Source organism: Symphodus melops, assembly GCF_947650265.1.
Source record: "Symphodus melops genome assembly, chromosome: 3".
NCBI lineage: Eukaryota > Metazoa > Chordata > Actinopteri > Labriformes > Labridae > Symphodus > Symphodus melops.
Genome location: NC_136693.1, coordinates 685,504 through 709,079, shown reverse-complemented (window position 1 = coordinate 709,079; position 23,576 = coordinate 685,504). Strand labels below are relative to the sequence as shown.

The following is a 23,576-nucleotide window of genomic DNA, read 5'->3' as shown; positions in this document are numbered from 1 at the left end:
GCCTTCTCACCGTCCTGCAACAACATCTTGTAAGGTGGGATTTTAAAACCCAGTGTGTTTTGAAGGTGCACACACAGTCACTGTAGACACAGGGCCAGTAAGCTCTTCTTCTGTGTTTTAAAACTGCAAACTTAAACTGCAGAACCTGAAAATCAAAGGACAACTATGATGAGAACTAAAGACTGATTCGTTGATTTAGCTTAAAAAAAAAGTACAATTAAATATACTTATACACATGAACAGAGTGCTGTACATAAGACCACAAGTTAACTTTCATTTTGAAAATATCTCCAGATTCTAACGGATAATATAATTAGCTAGCTAATCTTCAAGGAGGCATATGTAACAGTAACAACTGGAGTTATCCACTTAACAGTCACATTAAGCCAGCAGGATATCCAAAACAAGACCGACAATACATAATTTGTATGGGATAACTATAAAGTCTGCATATCACTGAAATATTCAGACAAAGTAGACCTACTTACCATCAGGTCGATGCTCCACTTGAGAAGGACAGGAGAGATGGGAGCACATGTGCTGGATGAAGAACCTTGGATATGTGGGTTGGAGACCCCGTAGTTTGCTCGTAGAACTTGGTCTCCATAATTTTGATTAAAGTCACTTTATATTATGGAATAAGACCAGCATTTAACAATGAACTTATTAAAGATAGTTGAGATTAATTCTTTAATAAAGATAACAACACAATTAAATAATATTTGTTTGAGGCACTGAAAAATTCCTTTAAGACCTACACTTTAACTTTTCCTGTCTACAGTGTAGTAAGGTTTAATTTTATATGTAATAGAACTACATCTCTCTCAAATCAAATTGAGGTGACAGGAAATTGATTTCCATTGCTGTTCTGAAACATCTTCACATAAACAAAGTAAAAAAACTGATGAGCAGAAAATTGATTTTAGTTCTCTTAAGAAGACGAAAACGATTTGATTGGATTAAGTCATCACTCAGCCACAAAGTCTGCACTCACACACATCACTGACAACTGAAGGAAAAAACCACAAGGGGGCGCTCTGATCACACAGTAAACATACATAAAGATGCACACACCTGTGTGTCTGTTATTTAAGTCTTATTTGTCCAATCAGTGATGAAGTCTTTACATGGAAATTACCTGAATTCTGCTTCCAGTTTTTCTTACAATAAATCACTAAATTAAATTGTTTAATGGTTGTTGAGCTGCAGTGTTCTTGTGTGTCGTTCTTTGTGTTACCAGTGTTTGTACGTATTAGTGAGTGTGTGGTGGTGTCCTATATAATCACAACGTTGTAAGCTGTTTTAGGCTCTTATTTGGGACGTCACGCGCTGAAAGGTTTGGGAGCCCCTGGTCTACCGAAATCAAAAGAAACCACAAGATAATTAAAGAGCAACGATTTTGATTAGTTATTTTTAGTACAAAAATCTCCTTAATTCAGTCCACAAACGTTGTGATTTATGTTTAGGATTTAGATTGTGAGCCAACAAAATAAAAAATGATGCAGAGTAAATTAAATCAGCCTGAATGTTGCTGCTCAGATTGTGAATCATGACGTTGCTGATAAATTTAACAGCATCATAAAAGAGTGACAAGTGCTGCTGCCAATCGTAACAGCACGACTTAAAGAGTGGAGCTGTTTGAGTCACTCCTCTTAGTTTCAGTCGTTTACACACAGAAAGGGAGGAGCCCGGTTTCAGTATCACAGTGATGTCACAGTTTAGAGGCGGGGGGGGGGGGGGTCGGAGTAGCCCACCTTCACAAAGGTAAAACAAAGGCGTATAAAAGAGGAAGACAAGATTAAAAGAAGGTGTTTACAACTTACCTGAATGAAGATAAACAGGTGTATTAGAGGAAGGTAGAGAATTTCAGTGGTTCTGTGGGTTTGGAAAATCCAGCCTGTATCAACTCCTCCACATCCGGGAGGAGAGGTACTCGAAATGGCACTGGCTGTGTCCCCAAACCCTCATCAAAGCGTGACGGCGCAGGGGCCTGGAACATGGTGGTATCCACCCCTAATGCCTGGGCCGCCCGCCCCATCAGGTATCTAAATCGGGAGAGCTCACTGCCCCCATCCATCTCCTCCGGGGCAGCCTCCACTTGCCATGGAGGAAGGTTGTCAACCAAGTGCCCTAGCACATCTATTTCGACCTCTTCCTCGTCCTCATCCCCTTCCGCCTCGCTAGCTATATCGGGCAATATCCTCCTGAGAGGGGGGACAGGAAGGGGATTCCTGGAGCCACAGCCAGGCTCCGCCCCTCTGAGACGCTTAGCCTGTCGGGACCCAGTAGGTGGAGAAGCCTGCTCAGCCTCCAACGACCGTACTGGAAAAATAAAGCAATTCATGCATTAGGAAGGGTTCTCTCTCGCCATTGTGGCGTGGTTAACTCCAAGACACAACACACACCTCTCATGTCCATCCTCAATGGGCATCCGCACCCCACAACCCTCACAGTTATGGCCGCGGCTCGCCATCTCGCAAAATCTCGCAAAATCACACGAGGCAGCGAGACGGATGGAAACCTTGAGAATTCTCGCGATATGTTGGCGCAGCGGTTCTGGATGAGGAAGTGCTAACTGGCTAGTGCTGTCACGCTGACACGCCACCCCCTCACCGCGGCTTGGACAGACAGTTTATTCCTATGGCGCGTGAGCCAGGAACAACTGCCGGATTACTTACAGCTGACTGCTCTACCGTCTCTCCCGTGGCAGGGATAGCCGGACAGGCTCCGTACCTATGGCACGTCAGTCCCTTGACAGAATTGAGGAGGAGACAACGTGAGGATTGGAAGTGCTAACCAATACACAGGTGCGGACAGGAAGTGAGCGCAGGCATTCATGAGAGTTCTAATCAGCATCAAAACCATCCTAGATATCATCATCGTCACCATCATCGTCATAACGGTCGTAGGTGTTCATAAACAGCGGGGTCTTTGGCTTTTTCTAAAAGGTGCAAAGGGGCTCTGCAGATTGTTTGTAGTTTGGTTGTCCGTTCCACCACTAGGGGGGGCGACAGAGGGGAAGATTTAGGACCCTGTTGTGAAGGTTGGAGCCGACGCCTTTCATTGACAGTGTAGAGGGCGGGAGGGAGCGTAGACTTGGAGTTTAGGTCAACAGCAGGGTTTCAAAATGGAGAACAACTACATAAATCAAAAATGTATATAAGAGTGCGACAATGTATATCAGTTATCTTCAATACACATTTTCATACGGTTTTGCACAATCTCAAACACCTGTTACCAGGTGAGAAGAATGTCCTTCTCCGTCTCCGGTTGTCCTGCCTTTGTTTGGATGTTCATGTCGTCGTTTGTCAGAACGGACGAACGACTGAACTGAACAGAAAACCAAGTCTGTTGTTGTGATCGCTGCCTGCTGGGCTGCAGCTCAACAAAAGCTCTTCCACAGACAAATTGATGTTAATTAAGTGGGGATGCAGCGAGACGCATCGAGTTGTCTAGTTTTTATAAAACTGCTAATTTAAAAACATATAACCTCACATTCCCTCTGTTTATCTGTCAGAGGCAGCATGGACTGCTTAAGTGTTATGTTTCTTATCTATCCAGGAGGCCTTGTCCTGGCAGCAGAGCCTGGACTCTCCAGTAGATGGCGCTCCCCCAACCTTCAGACAGGTGATCAGGTACTACTACCACCGGACACCCCGCCAACACCTGCCTGCTCTGACCTCCACCTCAGCAGAATGGAAATGTGGACAACAGGAACGCAAAGGAGAAATCCTTCAAGCATCTTTTCCCATTTTTCTTAACAAGGAGTAAGATCTTTGAACTGTACTTTTGTAAAGCACCTCGAGATCACATTTTTTATGATTTGGCCCTATACAAATAATGATTCATTGACCCATCTATTATATGTATCTATCCTTTTAAATTTCCTTTTAAAGGTTTTACTGCAATAAAAATAAATAATTTATTATATAAAATACCAAAACCATTGTCAATTTATAATATAGCAATATCAGGCCAGAACATTTAACAAATTGATTCGGAGGAATTAAACTAAAAGTATAGTTTAAAACAAAAAAAGTTTGGTTAGAATATATGAACCATCAGACTGGGCTAAACAGGCAACACAGTTCTGGGTTTAAATAATCCAGCATGAAGATGTTCTTAAATTGACCCAGCAGTTCGGTTACAAAATTACCAGATTAGGTAGTTATTAAACCAACATACGTACAGTATGTGCAGGTCCACTGCATGCACATATTGTATTGTTCTGCCACCTGGTGGATTTTTCCAGAACAGCATTCAGGTCAAACTGCTGGTGAGCTGTGAGGAGGTCATCTCTTCTCAGTGATCAAACTCATTGAATCTGACTGCTGTTGTTATAAGAAGAAACAAAACCCAAGCCGTATGACAAAAGCTGTCAAAAAAAATAAAACAAGAACTTCTACAAAATACTCAAAAACACTAAACTCATATTGGTCTTGGGCTCAAGGAGGTCTCGGTTTCATCTCGTCTCGGTCTTGACTGGACTCTGGATCTTAAATCACAACTAGTCCATACCACCACTCATCAGCTGTTTATTTACATCATTACTGTGATTAGAAGGAAAACAGTCATTTACAAAAGAACAAATAAATTCAGTTCATTCATTATTTGATCGTCATCCCTTCTTACAGCCACAACCTTCCTGGTATTACTGTCTAAGCATGTGACACGCCCCATGAACACAAGATGCTCGAGAGGTGCCAGTTCACTTCCTGAGCACTGCCAAGGCACAGACTCCCCACCCCAACCAGCTCACTTTGACATCTGTCCATTGATGCATGTCAACAGGACGTTGTTTGACTGTTCATGTGTTGCATGACTTAAAGTATAAAAACAGAAGTTCCCCTTGCAGGGATCAACAAAATAAATCTTCATTCTTATCTTACACAACACTTCGAAATTTACAGTTTGACTTTATTCCAAATGAGGAAAAGCGTTTCTCTGAAACCAGACAACACTTCGGGTAAGTGCCAGATTGTGATTTCTCAGAAACAGATCATGTATATACATTTCCTCCTTACACAGGTGTGTCTACCTGCTGGATAACATTTCTGACACTTGATGGAAGTTGGCTATGAAATTGTTTTCACAGAAGTTCATGCCAGCACATTATCAACAAGCAAAAGCAGTTTGATTGAAGACATTTATTTTCACAACCATCAAAAAACATACTAACAGCCTCCGGGGTCCGGAGGCTGGAGGCCACACCCTGGGACAGCCGATCCTCTGCCAGAGTGTTACCCCTGGCACATGAGCTGCCCCTCAGGGACTGACCCCTGGGGTACGCCCAAAGCCACAGCCAGTGTGCCAGTATGCACAGGCGCGGGGACCCAAACCTTCCTCTGTCGGTTGATGTGGTCACACTGTCTGTCCTCAGCAGCACATGCTGACCATCTACCAGTGGAGGACCACCTGCAGCCGTCTGATGATAAGCACGGGGCTTTGCAGACAGCGTCCTGGGCTCAATCCTAGCACCAGGAGCCACCGCTGCACTGGGAACCTAAGAAAAAGGGCCAATGGCACAGCCTGACCGACGATGTCATAAACCCCAGGAGGCGGAGACACCCACATGACCCCGGCTCCCGGTCTGAAAAGTGAGAGACATTCCCCCGAGGGTCACCTCTCTCTCCTGAGTCAATGTTAGTTATGCAGTCTGGGGACCACCATTAGGCCAAGAACTGCATTATTTGAGATGACTTCAGCCTGCTTTAATGCACACCCTTTTATGCACACCGAGCCAGTCATCCAAATAATTTAAGATCCTTATCTCTGACAGCCACAGTGGCGACAGGCCCACTTCCATGCACCAAGTAAGGTGCGGGGAGCCAGCGGGAGCCCGAATGGACGGACCTGAAATTCGTATGTCCTGCTTCCCAATGCAATCTGAGGAACCGCCAATGCCCTTTCTTGATTGGAATCTGAAAACGGGCATACGTCAGATCAATGGCGATGAACCAATACCCTCTGCAGATGAACAGTTTCACCCTTGGGATGGTCAACCTTTTGCACGGTAAATGTCTGAGACATTTGTTTAACCTTCTCAGATCGAGAACGGGACGGAGAGTCTCATCCTTCTTGGAAATGAGAAGTACCGGGAATAAACCCCAGTTTGCTTGTTGCCTGGTGTAACAACTTGGATTGACTCTTTCCTTATCAGAGTGGAAATTCCATCCTGTAGCACAATCTTCAATATTGGCTTCACCCCTGTAAGGACAGCTGGATCCCCAGAGGTCGGAGGATTGGATATGCCGAGATCACCCAGGGGCCTGCCCAGTGTCTTCCAAGCCTGTAAGACGTGCACTAGCCATGCAGTGGCCGGCCAGACTCGGACAGGCGTCCGGAGTGAGGCAAGGCTAAGGCTGTCATTCGACTCGGGCCCTCGTCCCCTGCCACGGCGGGCGTCCAAGGTAGCCCTGATGTCTCCAGAGTCCCAGCTCAATTCCTGTATCGTGGCAGGGGGGAGCTGTTGGACTATCCCGCTTGCACCAGAAATTTATGTGGGCACAGCGACATGCTTCTTGGGCCGCTTTTAAAATAACCTTAGCACCTGGTCCCACCAGGGCTGAGGAGGCCGCTTTAGATCCTTGGGCTGCAAGGCAGACCGTGACCACCAAAAGTTGGCGCCTCGCCCAGTGAGACGCTATACCTGTCCCGGCCCTTTCATCAACTGTGCCGAGACAGATGAAACAAGCTGTAGTTCGGATACAATGCATATCATATCCGATGATACAACGCCAATATGGACCCTATATTAGCCAAGCTGCACCTGAACTGTGTACCTCAACTAGAGAGGCAGTCTGCCCTCGTCGGTTGGGCAGCTCTATTTCCATGGCACAGAGCCTGAAGGGACTGCTGGTGGAGTCAGGAAGCTGACAAGCCTGACTGTTGAAGACAGGAAGCTCTGAAGTTTAATACACAGCTCTGGACTAAGGTGTAGGTTACAAGGCGTAACCATGGTTCTCCACATGAGGACTGCCATAGCTGAACCAATGGTGGCAGTGCCAGATAGCCCACCTTTTTCTCGACCCTGCACAGCAGACAATCGGCTACTCTGGGATGAGAAATACAATGGTTTAACCCAGCCCTCCACGACTCCTCCAAGTGTTGGAGGAGAGGCACCAGAGATAGCACCGGGTATGTGTTTGTACCCTCATAAAATGTGTGACAGCGCACGGGCCCGGCCTAATGCCTGGGCTGCCACATCCGCTCTCTAAATAGGCAGAGCTCACTACCCCGGTCAACCTCTATGGTGCCGGGGCAGCCTCCTCTTGCTATGGAGGAAGGTCGTCAACATAATGCCTAGTACATCAGCCTCGACCTCTTCGTCATTCTCTTCCCCCTCAGCCTCGATATTTAAATCCGGCGGAGCCACCTGCCTAATCCTCCAAATTGCCTGTAGAGGGCCTACAAAGACTGTACTGCTTTTCCCTTCACTCTTTGTTCGTTTAAAATATGAAATTCATGCACAAGGGAGTGTTCAGTCTCCCAATGTGAAGGGGTTAACTGCCAGACACAATAAACCTATCGTGTCCACCCTCAAAGGGAATCCGCACCCCACAACCCTCGCAGTTGTGGCCGCGGCTCGCCCTCCAAATCTCGCGAATTCGCGCGATATCCCGCGAGAGGTCGACACCGCGATTTGAGGACGAGGAAGTGCTAACAGGCTAGGGCTGTCGTGTTGTACGACACCACCGTCTCCCCACGCTTGGACGGAGAGGCCATTCCTATGGCGCGTGAGCCTCTCGTCAGAGCAATACGCCAGGAACGTCTGTAAGAAATTACATAGACTTCCTGAAGCCACCAAATGGTCTGAAAAGAACAGAGGTGCGAGAGAGCCACAGGAGGGCATACTCTTTCTCAGATAACACCATACAAATGTAAATGTTATTTCATTATCACAGAGTCACTGTCTCCAAAAGGACAGGATACAGTAAACTTCAAAGAACCCTTGAAATGTAAAGATCACCATTTGTTAACTGTAAGGTCACCTCCTCTCTGGATGGCATATAAGGATTTGTAATGTGAAGGTTTGGGAGAGAACGCTGCAGACTGCGGCCTCCTCTCCATGCTGCGTGATAATAAAGAGATCTGATTCAAACGCCGAAGTATGAAGTTCTTCTGAGACTTAGCAACTCTCCACCTCACAAAGGAGAATTTCCGCGACACGTCTGCCGGATTACTCACAGCTGACAGCCTTATTTCAGGACAAGGAAGTGCTAACCGGCGAGGACCGTCATGTTGTATGACACCACCGTCTCCCCACGCTTAGACGGAGGGGCCATTCCTATGGTGCTGATTATCTTACAGAGAGAGACAGGCTTAACTTAAAACATTACAGTTGAGGGATTGGCTTTTTAATAATGTGGAAAATCTGAGAGTAAACAAAACATGAACCTGTTAGTCAGGTGAATCAAATGCTTTCGATTTCAGAGCAGCATAAAAAGGAGAGATGACAGAGAGGCTCAGACTGCTGGGACGACGGATGTCTGGTGAGTCTGGAAACCTTGTACTGAAAATTTTTCTGCATGAATGTTCATCCTAATATATCAAATTTAACTTCAGCTGATCAAGTGATTACAGTATGACTAACTGTTTTTTCTTATTAGAGATAGACTGAGGAAACTGTGTGTTCATTGATCAGGTTTATTTGTTTTCAAGTGATCTGCAAACATTTTAAAATCCTTTCTGTGAAACTAAAGTTAAATAAATTTTTATTTTTATTTTAAAATCAGCAGAGAGCCATGGGAAAGTCTGAACATGCTGACACTGAAGACGCATGAATTGGAACTTGCAGGTAAACTTTCAATTGGACTTTTGGACAGATTCCTTCTTAAAAGTCAAATTATTGATATTGATTTTGATTTGAATTTTGTCTTAAGTGAAGTCGTCTCTTTTTCACTTTAGTTTCTAAAAAACTGAAGAAAAATGGTAACAGGTTAAAAAAAAAAAAAATTAAGAAAATGTGAAAACTAAACTCAGACTTTAAGAGGACAAAGGCAGAATCATTCAATAAAGACATCAGACAGACTGAAGGGGTGAAAGTGATGCAAGGAAATATATACCTCAGTAATGAAATATATCCAGTCAGTAAGGTACAGTGTTTGCTTGATTTGTTGAAATAGTTTGAAGCTGATCTGCAGAGAAGCTCCAGAACCCAATGTGTGATTCTGTCAAACTAAACCAATGGCATTGGATGTTTCCTCCAGGTCTGACAGCACAGGAAGGGTAACTGAAAAGTGTGTCCATGTCATCATGTCTTCACGGAACCAAGAAGATCCAACAGGTACAATCCCTTTATTTATACATGTTCAATAATTAATTCAGCCTTTAGTTTTGCAATCCATTAACTATCTATGAGCCATTCAAGCCACAATTTACCTCTAAGGGTAAAAATATTTAAATATTTCTGTACTACTCGTTCTATGTGTTGTACTTCCAAAGTGATAACATGAATGAACAGCCAGCCAAATTCCTTTTCAAGAGCCAAAAAGTGAGCATGCTTGCTCCTTTAATTTATTCTTCAATTAGAAAAGACAATACAACATGTAAACAACAAGTTAGACTTACAGTCATTGCTTTCTGAAGGATTCACACCAAGGATGACTTTGGATTCAACATGGAAATACAGAAACGACCATGCTCCTTGGGTGCATATGAATTGCAAAGTGTCTACTCAGTCTGTCAGTAGGCAGTATGCAGTAGTCAGTCCCTATAATCTGTACTGTATTTATTGTTCAGTAGGCACGCACAGTAGGCTACTGTGTAGGTTCCTACTTTGTTGTATTTATAGTTAATTTTTTTAGTCATTCAGTTAGGAAGTGACTTTATGTGTGTAACCCGAACCAGCCGCCTCGATCCTTGTTTAGTTTTATTCAAGAAGAGTAATGCACATATACAATCAGGTAAACAAAACCCAAATCATAACGTAAATCAAGTAAAAGACAGATTAAATAATAAAATAACACACAGTACATACAGGAAAGACAGCAATATACAGAATATAAAGTAAGATAGGCCTAAATAAGGACGCATTCAAAAATATGGAAATCATTATTTAATAAAAGGTTTTAATAAAGGTTTTATAATAATGTTAACATTTGCTACATTTGTTGTTCTTCATTAAAAGGAAAACTTCAGTAGGGACTTTAACTTTGAATGAAAATTTTATCAAATTCAATCCATGCTCGTTTGCTTTGATTTGGAGGCGCACATTAAGTGACGTCTTACAGTTAATTTTGCAGAGCATTGCAGGTGTTAAAATACAATTGATTTCCTGAAAGCATGCATCTGATCCATACTGCACAAAACCCGGAAGTTAGTATCGATTCTAAAATGTTTAGTCTTCTGAGGTGGGCCCAACCAAACTACAAGAAAACCTAGGCAATTAATTGTTTTCGAGTAGCATCAAGTCTGCAATTCTCAGGAAGGTGAAATCTGAGTCAGTCAGTCAGTCATTCTCCTAATGCATAACGCTCTGTGTCTGTACCGATACACTCCACAGATGACACCATAACGAAGACAGCCCCCTACAGCTGATTCAGTCAGGGCTCGTTGGAGGCTAAAGTGATATAAGCGATCAGCTCAGTGCTGCAGAGAAATGTTAATTAACAACGGCAAAAGGCAAAATAGGATACAAGTGTTGTGGTTGTACTTTTACAATCATTATCACATGCCTGATACCAATATTCTCCTTTTACACTGAGCAGCATACTGTAGTTTTATTTGAGCAATTTTCCCAATATTTATAACTATGTACTAATACATTTAATCATTCTTATTCATAAAGTAAAGAGACTCAACTTGGACTTATAACCACCTAGTCACTATACTAAACATGACTTGCACAAATGCCAAATCAACATCAAAAAGGGACCTATTGCTGTAAACCTGTTCTCTCTCTCTTTAACAGTCCTTTTAAAGTTTCTCTCACAACTTGGACTGGAGAGATTTCATCCCAACAAACTTACTCTTCGCTCTCTCTTGGAGATCAACAGAAACAGTGTGTATGATGAAGCTGTTTCATCAGTGGAGGACATACCATGGTGCTTTCTCAGGAAACTATTTAAAATCAAAGCAGAATGCAGGAACTGTACACAATTATCAAACAAAGATGATGAAGAGGAGGAAAACGATGATGACTTTGACCTAGACCTTTATACTGCAGAGGACTCTGCAGACAATAAGGTGAACCTTCTTGACCTCGTGGTAGCACTTTTTCTTTGTGCTGACAGCTTCTTACAACAGGAAATGGCTCTCAAAATGTCGATGTGCCAGTTTTCTGTCCCACTCGTGTTGCCACATGGCAACAGTAGTCAGAGTACCTTGATGGTGTGGGCTCTGAGGGACATCGTCAAAGAGTGGCGTCCACATGAAATGTCAAGTTCAAAAGGGTTTGTTGAAGAAAACATTGTCCAGACAGAACTGCCCTTCTTCTCATTTGTGAGGCTTAAAAACTGCAGTTTATCCAAGTCCCAGTGTTTGAATCATATTCTCAGCCTTGGCCAGTACAACAACATGTTCATACACAGAGATATGAAAGGAGGAGCCAATGCAAGGAAAATTGCAAATGGATTGGTAGAAGTCTGCTGGTACCTTCCCTGTGGCAGAGAAAATACTGACAAATTTCCCAAAACAATTGTTGTCGCCAATCTGAGAGGAGACATTGATGGGTCACTTACACAATTCAGTTTTCTGTTTCAAGTGTCGACTGCTACCTTTGTATTCCTGGACAAAGTTGAAGAAAACGAGCACAAGATTCTGACCTCTCTCCAAGACGTGAGATCTAAACTGTTCTTGGTTGTGAATCGAAGGGCTGACAGTGCCAGAGAGGACATGATGACTGTCAGCAATACAGTCAAAGAATTAGATTTACCAAAGAGCAGTGTGAAAATCAAAGACCAAGATGTAAATGTGATGGAGTTTTCAGAGAAACTAAGTGTGGCCATCAAAAAATCCATAACAAATAAAAAACCTTCAATGACAATCGTGAACATGCTTGACAAGGCGGTTGAACTTGGTCTGTCTGAGGATGAAAGCATAAGTGACGACCAAAAGAAGGCAGCTGAGGAGATTGTGAAAGGAATTGGTGTGCGATCTATACCAGAGTACAAGAACACAGCACTTCCTTTACAAGGTGATAAGTGGAAAAGGTTATCACAGTTGGAAATGGAAGAATGCAGGTTAAAACATGCAGGTGATCTTAGACTAGAAGTATATAAATCTCAACTGCAAACAGAAAAACAAAAGATCATCGAGGAGCTTGGCAAACACAAACTGTCCAAAGCTATGAATAGTTTCATTGAACAATCATCTGAACAGGACAAAGTGAAGAGAGATTTTTTCCTGAAGTGGATGAAACTTAAACTGAATGCAAATTCACAGCTGGCCATAACACTACGTCACAAATTGACAGAAGAAGGAAACAAAAAGCAGAAAGACGGGAAACAGATTGCAGAACTGGATCGGGCTTTGCTGGAAAGCTCTTTGGGAATAGAGCATTACATGAGAGAGATGGGACTCATCTATGAGTTTTCATCCCAGTCACAACAAACTGATGACAAAATATCTCGTCTCCCTGGTTTGGCCGCTGAAATGCTGTTGGATGGATATCCTTTAGAACTTCTCGATGGAGATGCGTCAAACATCCCACAGAGGTGGGTGACAGATGTGCTAATGGAGCTTCACAACAAGGTTGGAGGTGAAAGCAGACTGTTGGTGCTGACTGTGTTGGGTGTTCAAAGTACAGGGAAGTCAACACTCCTCAACACCATGTTTGGTGTGCAGTTTCCTGTCAGCAGTGGCAGATGCACAAGAGGAGCATACATGCTCTTTCTCAGAGTAGGTGATGACATGCAAAGCGAGTTGAACTATGACTTTATAGTTCTCATTGACACAGAGGGTCTTAGGTCACCTTGTTTGTCACAACTAGAGGATAGTTGTGAGCATGACAACCAGCTGGCAACCTTTGTCATCGGTTTAAGTGATGTCACTATTATCAATGTTGCAATGGAGAACTCAACTGAAATGAAGGATTTTCTTCAAATTGCGACTCATGCATTCTTGAGGATGAAGCAGGTTGGGAAAAAGCCAGTTTGTCATTTTGTGCACCAGAACGTTGCTGGAGTTTCTGCCCATGCAAAGAACATGACAGAGCGAATACATCTCTTGGAACAACTCAACGAAATGACCAAAATCGCAGCTGAAATGGAAAAACATCCTTCCATACAGTTATTCACTGATGTGCTGGACTATGACTTGGAAAAAAATAACTGGAATATTCCAGGACTGTGGCACGGGACCCCACCAATGGCACCAGTGAACACAGGTTACAGTGAAGCTGTGGCAGATTTCAAGAAAAATCTTCTGGAGACAGTTAAAAGAGACAAAAGTGATCATGTGGCAGACATCCCAGAGTTTCTGGAGTGGATGAAAAGTCTGTGGAGAGCAGTTAAGTTTGAGAACTTCATCTTTAGTTTCAGAAACACTCTTGTGGCTCATGCCTATGACAACCTTTGCAAAGACTTCAATCAGTGGGAATGGGAGTTCAGAAAACAGATTTCCTGCTGTGAAAGAGAAACTGAAATGGAAATTCTGAATGCTGACAATGAGTCTGAGCTTCATCAACTGAATGAAACTGTCGAATCAAAAAAGTCAGAAGTGTCTGACAAAATAGCAGAACAAAAAACAAAAATGCATCAGAAACTTCAGGACTACTTCAAGAGGAAAGACCGACATGTGAATCTGATAATGAAATACAAAGCTGACTTCATCATCAGGATCCATGGTCTTACAAATGAAATCCAACATTCAGCCAACAAAAACTTGGCTTGTGCACTTGAATGTAAAAAAAGTTTAAAAGAGGCTGAAAACCTTCACAGAAAACACAGAGAAGTGATCGAAGAGCAAGTTAACAAACTTCTGAGCGACTGCAAAAAATGCAAAAGACTGTCAGACGAGGAGCTGAAAGAAGAGTTTGAAAAAGTGTGGGCTGCTGTCACTGAAAACATATCTGGCCTAAAAGAACAGGATATACCTGCCAAAGTCCTTAAACAGTTGAGAAAACATTTTGGAAATCTCAATGTCAATGAAGAACTACAGAATAATACTGACTTGCAAGAAACAGGGAAAGATCGATTTCAGGCCAAAACTGAACATGTAAAGAAGACAAAACTTAAAAATTACTTTTTTCTGAAAGATATACAAAGAGAATTACAGAGGCTGGCAGACAGTGTAATTGCATCCTGCACACGATTTGTTCAGGATGCTGCAAAGACAGACAGAGATTACCATGATTCTCTCACAAAGGATCTTCTGGAAAAAGTTGATGAATCCCTCAAGCAAAGCTGCAAAAAGTTCAAGCCCCAGTTTGCTATTGACCTGAAAGTTCACATTTGTGGATTTGCCTCAAGAGAGTTCCTTCACATGCACAGAAAATACTTGGCCCAAAGGGATCCAAAAATTATACTGGAAGAGAAAAAGAAACAGTACCTGACAGACTTCATTGATTTGTACAAACAAAGAGAGACATGACAGCCAACGCAAAGCAACTGATTATGTCATATTTTGCATCAAACCTGCTGTTGAGGAGTACATCAGTAGATCTCTGGGAGTCGACATTGTGGATGATATTTTACATTCACCAGAGTACAGTTCACGTTCCTTCTTCCAGTACAACATTCAAGAAGAGTTGCTGAAAAAGGATGACTTTGAGAGTTTTGTCAAGTAATTAAAAGGTATGAAATATTTGTTAAGGTTTGGATATTTCAGCATGTCCTGCAAAAGATGTCAGAGGGCCAGACTCTGTGTAAACTGAAGAATAAAATTCTGCATGTCATTGTTGACAAAATCAAACAAGCATTAAAGCAGTCCACAAAACGCAGTGATGGCACTCTGTTACCAGACAACCAGGAAAGTATCCAAGAACTCATCAAAAACATGCGACAGTATTTAAATAAAGACATCTCAATTTCAGAAATGGAAGTCTTTAAAGAAAGACAGAAGCTCGGCATCAAACACCTGATTTATATTTTTGATGCATTTATGTTATGATTAAGTTCATCTGACTCACCAGCTGCTGACAGTGAACAGTTGGTCTGGTGAACGCGAGTGATGAGTTGACCAGAGTGCAAAAATTGAAGTAGTTTTCTCTTTTGAATAAGTCTTCTTTGTGTTGTTTTTTTAAAAATAGAACAATCATTTTGTTTTGTATAGTTTCTTTCAGTACTCTTATAACAGTACATGAATAAGGGGATGACTATGATCTAAGTGTAAAGGACAGCTCATGTAGTTTTTGTTCTTTCAGTTACCTTTTGTGTTTAAGATTTTCTTTTCAAAGATAATGTCTGAAAGTGTGAACAATGTGAGGTCGGAATGAGTGACAAGCTGACCATGACAGATGATGAAAACAGAGATCATGTTGTTGTTTTTCTATTTTTGATGAAGTCTCTGACTTGTTTTTTTAATCTCTCTTTATGTTCATGTTGTTGTATTTTTCATGCCCACATGCATTTTAAGTGTGCAATAATGATGAAAATGTTCTTCAAGACCACGAACATGTGTTTTCTTTTGTTTGTTTTAATGAGTAATGAAAAAGTTTGTTGTTGTTTTTTGTAGTTGTATATCTCTGTGTATTATAACGGGTACACACAGTAAAGATGATGAAATGATGATTTACTATAGAGAGACCATGCAGGGGGAAAAAGATCATCTGCAGTGTTTGTGACAGAATGATTCTACATTGATTCAGATTTGGAGTTTTGATCGTCCTGATCACAGAATGTGTCACAAGAAAACTAAATACAGTCAGAAAATAAGAAATGTTGAGATCACTGACTTCAGATGCTGACTTACATTGTTTATTGTATTTCTAACATAAATGTTTTCAGTTATATTTTGGCCTTGTTGTTTTCATGTGTTTGCTCTGTCATAGAGCTACAGTACAGAAAGTGATGCTGATGAAATGACCTTCTCGTACAATAACAGTTTGATGGCTCAATTTGTAGTCACAGTAAAAACAAGTTAATCCTTTGATGTGTTTTTGATTTAGTCAGTGAATATGTGATGTTCATCTCACTGACTTCGATGATTATGTTTCAATGTTGTCTGAAGAGGCTGAGAGCAGGAGAAGTGAGGCCTATTTGAGTTATTTCAGACAGACCATGAGTTCAGCAAGCTCAAGAAGCTGGAGTGATATTTACATGATCTTTCTGTTTTTGATGGAAAATGTTGTTTGATGAAGATGATTTACTGATTGTATAATCAAATTGAAAATGGGCCTAAAGCCACACATGTTGATTTAAACTGTGATTAAAGATTTCAGTAGAAATTTATTTCTTCAGTCTTCTTTTGTTCAAACTGTAAATAATGTATTTTGAGTTCTACATACTATGATTTCTAAACATTAGAAGTTGGGCTAACAAATGAGCTTTTATTCAGATTATTTTTTATTTCTTATCAATAAAAACTTAAAGTTTAAAGTTCTACTAACTATAAATTCCAGATAATGAAAGTTGCCCCATACTCTTTCATGCAATTACAACCATAACCAGTTCAGTCAAATTATTAAATGACAAGTTTTCTAACAGTGAACTTGACTGAAAGTTAGCAGAAAGCACAATGAAAACTGAGATGCAGGCCGACCCTGAAATCAGAAATAACAATTCTGACTTCAGCAACAGAACAAAAACATAAAAAATGATAAAAGTGCAGATCTCTTGCCTTCTCACCGTCCTGCAACAACATCTTGTAAGGTGGGATTTTAAAACTCAGTGTGTTTTGAAGGTGCACACACACAGTCACTGTAGACACAGGGCCAGTAAGCTCTTCTTCTGTGTTTTAGTCGATGATGCCTCAACAGAACTTCTTGACTTGAGCTGGCTAAACTGCAGAACCTGAAAATCATAGGACAACTATGATGAGAATTAAAGACTGATTAGTTTATTCAGCTTGATAAAAGAACAATTAAATATACTTGTAAACATGAACAGAGTGCTGTACATAAGACCACAAGTTAACTTTCATTTTGAAAATATCTCCAGATTCTAACGGATAACATAATTAGCTAGCTAATCTTCAAGGAGGCATATGTAACAGTAACAACTGGAGTTATCCACTTAACAGTCACATTAAGCCAGCAGGATATCCAAAACAAGACCGACAATACATAATTTGTATGGGATAACTATAAAGTCTGCATATCACTGAAATATTCAGACAAAGTAGACCTACTTACCATCAGGTCGATGCTCCACTTGAGAAGGACAGGAGAGATGGCAGCACATGTGCTGGATGAAGAACCTTGGATATGTGGGTTGGAGACCCCGTAGTTTGCTCACAGAATTTGGTCTCCATAATTTAGAGTAAAGTCACTTTATATTATGGTATTAGACCAGCATTTAACAATGAACTTATTAAAGATAGTTGAGATTAATCCTTTAATAAAGATAACACAATTAAATAATATTTGTTTGATGCACTGAAAAATTCCTTTAAGGCCTACACTTTAACTTTTCCTGTCTACAGTGTAGTAGGGTTTAATTTGATATGTAATAGAACTACATCTCTCTCAAATCAAATTGAGGTGACAGGAAATTGATTTCCATTGCTGTTCTGAATCATCTTCACAGAAACAAAGTAAAAAAAACTGATGAGCAGAAAATTGATTTTAGTTCTCTTAAGAAGACAAAAACGATTTGACTGGATTAAGTACTCACTCAGCCACAAAGTCTGCACTCAAACACATCACTGACAACTGAAGGAAGAAAACCACAAGGGGGCGCTCTGATCACACAGTAAACATACATAAAGATGCACACACCTGTGTGTCTGTTATTTAAGTCTTATTTGTCCAATCAGTGATGAAGTCTTTACATGGAAATTACCTGAATTCTGCTTCTAGTTTTTCTTACAATAAATCACTAAATCAAATTGTTTAATGGTTGTTGAGCTGCAGTATTCTTGTGTGTTGTTCTTTGTGTTACCAGTGTTTGTACGTATTAGTGAGTGTGTGGTGGTGTCCTATATAATCACAACGTTGTAAGCCATTTTAGGCTCTTATTTGGGACGTCACGAGCTAAAAAGTTTGGGAACCCCTGGTCTACCGAAATCAAAAGAAACCACAAGATAATTAAAGAGCAACAATTTTGATTATTAGGTTATTTTTGGTACAAAAATCTCCTTAATTCAGTCCACAAACGTTGTGATTTATGTTTAGGATTTAGATTGTGAGCCAACAAAATAAAAAATGATACACAGTAAAAATTAAATCAGCCTGAATGTTGCTGCTCAGATTGTGAATCATGACGTTGCTGATAAATTTAACAGCATCATAAAAGAGTGACAAGTGCTGCTGCCAATCATAACAGCACGACTTGTTTGAGTCACTCCTCTTAGTTTCAGTCATTGTGATGGCCCCTGTTTTTGCTTGGTACTATGTTTGGTTTGTGTTTCAGTTTGTTGGCGTCATCTGGTGGTTGGAGGTGGCATGCCTGCTGGTTGTTTGGAGACCTGCACCTACTGTTGATTGCAGATGAAGTACAGCTGAGTGGGAGGGCATATAAGCCAGGCTGCCAAGGCTTTCTCTCTCTCACTCGTCGGTGGACCACCAAGATCAACAACCTGCTACATGTGTTTTGGGGTGATTGTACAATAAATATCCCTTAAAAGCAAACTGGCTGTGTGGTTCTCCACTATTTGTTAGGACCTAAACGAGCTGGTCGTAACAAAATGGGGGCTCGTCCAATGAGGAAATAAGTCAGTATGTTGATTGTTTAGCTGCTTTGTAGTAATCTGGAGAAGTGACATTCTGTTTTCCCTTGTGTGTGTTTTAGTCATTGTTAAACTGGTTGCTTATTGGAGATTGGTTATGTGCTCATACAGTGTGTGGCTGTAGAAGGGTTGTGAAAACATTTTTCGGGAGCTTGTATTTTTCCCCTGCATAGGATGTAGCAGCAGTCTGTTGAGTTTGTTTTTTTCAGGTTTTTTTATTTTTGTATGTTGTCCGTGTGGCTTAAAGCGGTTGTCGGGGGTGCTATCCGTAGCATTGGCTGAAGACAATTTGTTTTCCCCTTTGCAAGCGGGCTTTAAGCACATAAGTACCCACCACCAGTACGCATACAAAGATTCTAGGGTTAAGTTATTAAGATTTGGGTAGGCAGTGCAGCTGGGGGAATGCTCCTTTTTCTCAATCAGCCCTCTCTATGGTTGTGCATTGTGTGTTGCACCGAAGGTGACTTTCTTTAAATAGTTACAAGGGCTTAATGTTAAAAGTGTCTCTTTTGTGTACAATATGTCAACCAAACACAAAAATCCTTTGGTGGAGTTTTTGGAGCGGCCTTCTCGGAGAACATTGTCTCAATTTACAAAGGCAGATTTGGTTCATTTAGCTGTGCATTTAGGTTGGAAGAAGACTGAGATTATTCCTAGGAAAGATGACTTAAGGGTCATTGTTGAGGGGTTGGCAGTTGCAGGAGGTATTTTGGAACCTGAGGAGAGTAAGGTTAAGACAGCTTCAGCGGCTGCGGTGCTAGCAGATGAGTATGTGTTGACTCATGCTACTTCCCCAGACTGGCGCAGAGATACAAAGGACTATGGGAGGCTTAGTCCAGGGAAATTTGTCGGGGCTGATCGGGGTTCATGGGCAAATGTAAGAAGTGTACCGGGTACCGATGGTAAATTTGATCCAGGAAAAGTGTGCCATTCATGTAAAAATAAAGGTCACTGGAAAGGAGAATGTCCAATTTCCAGGTCAGACCAGGATTCAGCCAATTCAAGTGTATGTGAAATCGGTTGGTCTGGTGGCTTCAAGTTCAGCAGTGCGGACTCGGGGAGTGTTAGAAACATCTCCTCAACTGTCATCAAAGGGGACGGATGAATTGTATACTCCTTTCATATCCAAGGGGTTTGTGTCTCTGAATGATGGCGAAAGAAAGTCTGTCAAAATTTTGAGGGATTCAGGAGCATCCCAGAGTTTCATTTTGGACCACATGTTGCCGTTTTCTTCAGCCACAGACACTTGTGAGAGGACTCCAGTTCTTGGAATTAGTTTGGTTCCACTGTTTGTACCATTGCATGGTCTTACCCTCTTTTCAGATCTAGTTAAGGGTGAGGTGGTCATGGGGGTGCGGAACTCATTGCCAATGGAGGATGTTATATTGGGTAATGACCTGGCAGGGGCAAGAGTGTGGAAAGACGATTCCCCTTCTCTTGTAGTGACTGTATCACCCGAGTACTCTCAAGGTCCAGATGAGTGTGCGAGACAACATCCAACTGTTTTTCCTGTTTGTGCCGTTACTCGGGCAATGAGTAGAATGGTTGCAGGAAACAGTGAAGGGTCGACACTGTCAGGTTCCTCACTGTTGTGTTCTCAAGGTGAAGTTCCAGTGGACATTAGAGATCAGACCTCCCTCTGTCCTTTGCCTTTGATGTCTGTCAGTAGGGAAGAACTTATTGCAGAAAAGGTAGTAGATCCCACATTGTCCTCTTTATTTCACATGGTTTGTTCTGAGGGAAAAATACAGGAGATGGAAAGTGGTTACTTCTTTAGGGAGGGGGTGCTACTCAGGAAGTGGACACGGAGAGTGGATAATGTGAATGTCGATCAGGTAACTCAAGTGGTGGTGCCTTCTGCATTTAGGAAATTGGTGTTGAGCAGCTCACATGATGGAGTTGCAGGACATTTGGGGATTAGGAAGACCTATGACTGGGTGCTTCGTCATTTCTTCTGGCCATTGTTGTAGAGGGATGTATCTCTGTATTGTAAGACGTGTCATACGTGTCAGCTGACTGGCAAGCCCAATCAGAAGGTCAGGCCAGCTCCTTTGTGCCCAATTACTGTTGTGGAAAATCCATTTGAGTACTTGATTGTGGATTGTGTTGGTCCTCTGCCAAAGAGTAAAAGTGGAAGTATTTTCTTGTTGACCATAACGTGCAAGAGTACAAGGTACCCTGCAGCCTCTCCTTTGCGCTCGATAAAGGTGAAGCCTGTTTTGAGGGCCTTGACTACTTTTATTTCCACCTTTGGCATTCCAAGGGTGATACAAACAGATCAGGGGACAAACTTTATGTCTCGTACTTTTGCTCAGGTGTTGAAGCAGCTTAAAGTGAAACACAATGTTTCCAGTGCATATCATCCAGAGTCTCAGGGAACTCTGGAGAGATTTCACCAGACCTTGAAATCAATGCTACGTTCCTATTGTAATGAGCTTTCAGGTGACTGGGAAGAAGGTCTGCCTTGGTTCTTGATGGCAGTGCGTGAAGTTTGTCAGGAGTACAGGTTTTGCACCAAATGAATTGGTTTTTGGGCACATTGTACGTGGCCCCCTGGCGGTGTTAAGTGACCAGTGGAAAACTGTTGATCCCCCTGACCATATTTTGAATTAGTTGAGTTTGTATACTGCTTGTGCAGCTGCACGAAAGCAGCTTGGTGGGGCTCAGAAAAAGATGAAGGATCTTTTTGATCGCAAGGCTAGGTCTCGACAATTTGAACCAGGTGATCAAGTATTGATGTTGTTGCCCGTTGTGGGTTCTCCTTTCCAGGCTAAGTTTAGTGGTCCATATACGGTTAAGAGTTGTATGTCTGAGGTTGACTATCTGATTCATACGCCTAGTAGGAGAAAGAAAGTTCAGTGGTGTCATGTCAACCTTCTGAAGCCGTATTATGGTGGACAGGCAGATGTTAGGGCAGAAAAGGCTGGTGATAATGAATCTGTGCCAGTCAAGACAAGCCTGCCGTTCCTGACACCATCTTGCCGTCATCCTGCCTGGTGGCATCATTGACCTGGGCGATTGAGTCAAAGGTGAGAGAAGCACTTCAGCCACACCCTGACCCTGGTGGAGGTCCACCTGATCGTTTGTTTGTACCTGACTCTGTTCGTTCCCAGGTCCTTCAGTGGGGACACACTTCTAAATTTGCATGTCACCCGGGGATTGCTCAAACCCTGTGTCTCATCCGTCGATATTTCTGGTGGCCCACCATAACCACAGACACCAGGGAATATGTGAAGGCTTGCACCGTCTGCGCCCGTGGAAAGGCCTCACATCGTCCTCCGGCTGGTCTCCTCCATCCACTCCCAGTGCCCGGCCGTCTTTGGTCCCATATTGCTCTAGACTTTGTGACTGGTCTGCCGCCGTCGAGAGGTAACAATACCATATTAACGGTTGTGGATCGTTTTTCTAAAGTGGTTCATTTTGTGGCTCTTCCCAAGCTACCAACAGCCACAGAAACGGCTAGGCTCCTTGTGGACAACGTTTTCCGCCTCCATGGGATTCCCTCCGACATAGTCTCCGACCGTGGTCCACAGTTTACCTCTCAAGTATGGAAGGAGTTTTGCCGGGCGCTGGGAGCAACTGTTGGGATCCGATCCAGTCGGAGATAGTAACACAAGGAGGTCTCAGTTTCATCTCGTCTCGGACTGGGTGGGCTCTGAATTTTAAATCACAACTAGTCCATACCACCACTCATCAGCTGTTTATTTACATCATTACTGTGATTAGAAGGAAAACAGTTGTTATATAAGAACAAATAACTTCAGTCGATTCAGAATTTGATCGTCATCCCATCTTACAGCCACAACCTTCCTGGTATTACTGTCTAAGCATGTGACACGCCCCCTGAACACAAGATGCTGGAGAGGTGTCAGTTCACTTCCTGGGCACTGCGAAAGAACTGACTCCCCACTCCAACCAACCAGCTCAGGAGCGCCTGCTGGGGGCAACTTTGACATCTCTCCATTAATGCATGTCAACGGGACATTGTTTGACCATGTGTTGCATGACTTAAAGTATAAAAACAGAAGTTCCCCTTGCAGGGATCAACAAACTAAATCTTCATTCTTGTCTTACACAACACTTCGAAATTTACAATTTGACTTTATTCCAAATGAGTAAAAGCGTTTCTCTGAAACCAGACAACACTTCGGGTAAGTGCCAGATTGTGATTTCTCAGAAACAGACCATGTATATACACTTCCTCCTTACACAGGTGTGTCTACCTGCTGGATAACATTTCTGACACTTGACAGAAGTTGACTATGAAATTGTTTTCACAGATGCTCATGCCAGCACATTATCAACAAGCAAAAATAGTTTGATGAAATAGTTTGAGTTGCATGCAAATGTTTCCATTATCAGGAATTAAATTATACAAAAACAATGTAACAATAGTTATGTACCAGCAGTCACCTCCTGCCAGATGAGATGCTTCATGTTGTCCTGGCATAAATTTGGATTCATTTGTCTCACAACAGGGTACTTTAAGTGGCTCTCCTCCTGAGTCTCTTTCACCATACTGGATAGACCCTCCACGTGTTCCTTTTTTGAACTGGAGGACAGGATCGCTCCTATGATGGGTATACTCTGCAGCTGAAGCTCCTAACAAAGATATTTAAGGTCCCATATTCTAACCCTAACCCTAACCCTACCCTTTTTGGGGTTCATCATCTAATTTATGTGCCTACCAAAGTATGTCCACAATTTCTAATGTTCAAAAAAAGTGTGTGTTTTCACGTACTGCTACTCCATGCAGCGTCTCTCATCTGCTTGCAACACTCTGGTTGCTCCGTCTTGCTACAACGAGC

At 42.1% G+C, this 23,576-nt stretch overlaps 2 protein-coding genes and 1 long non-coding RNA gene across 11 annotated transcripts in view; 1 reads left to right on the top strand and 2 right to left on the bottom strand.

The window, feature by feature from the left end:
- LOC306821306 (serine/threonine-protein kinase BRSK2-like) overlaps positions 1-23,576 on the bottom strand; it is a 125,825-nt gene that overhangs the window by 71,649 nt on the left and 30,600 nt on the right. The gene's annotated exons all lie outside the window — the stretch shown is intronic.
- Positions 8,945-14,799, top strand: LOC306821301 (up-regulator of cell proliferation-like). The gene is made up of 2 exons (XM_079339632.1): positions 8,945-9,286; positions 10,913-14,799. Exons 1-2 carry the CDS (start codon positions 9,187-9,189, stop codon positions 14,530-14,532), a joined length of 3,720 nt encoding a protein of 1,239 aa, XP_079195758.1. The 5' UTR covers positions 8,945-9,186; the 3' UTR covers positions 14,533-14,799.
- On the bottom strand, positions 15,615-18,363 carry LOC306821332. Its single transcript, XR_013778769.1, has 2 exons — positions 17,234-18,363; positions 15,615-16,910 (listed from the first exon to the last, which is right to left on the bottom strand). It is a non-coding gene; the product is annotated as an uncharacterized lncRNA (long non-coding RNA).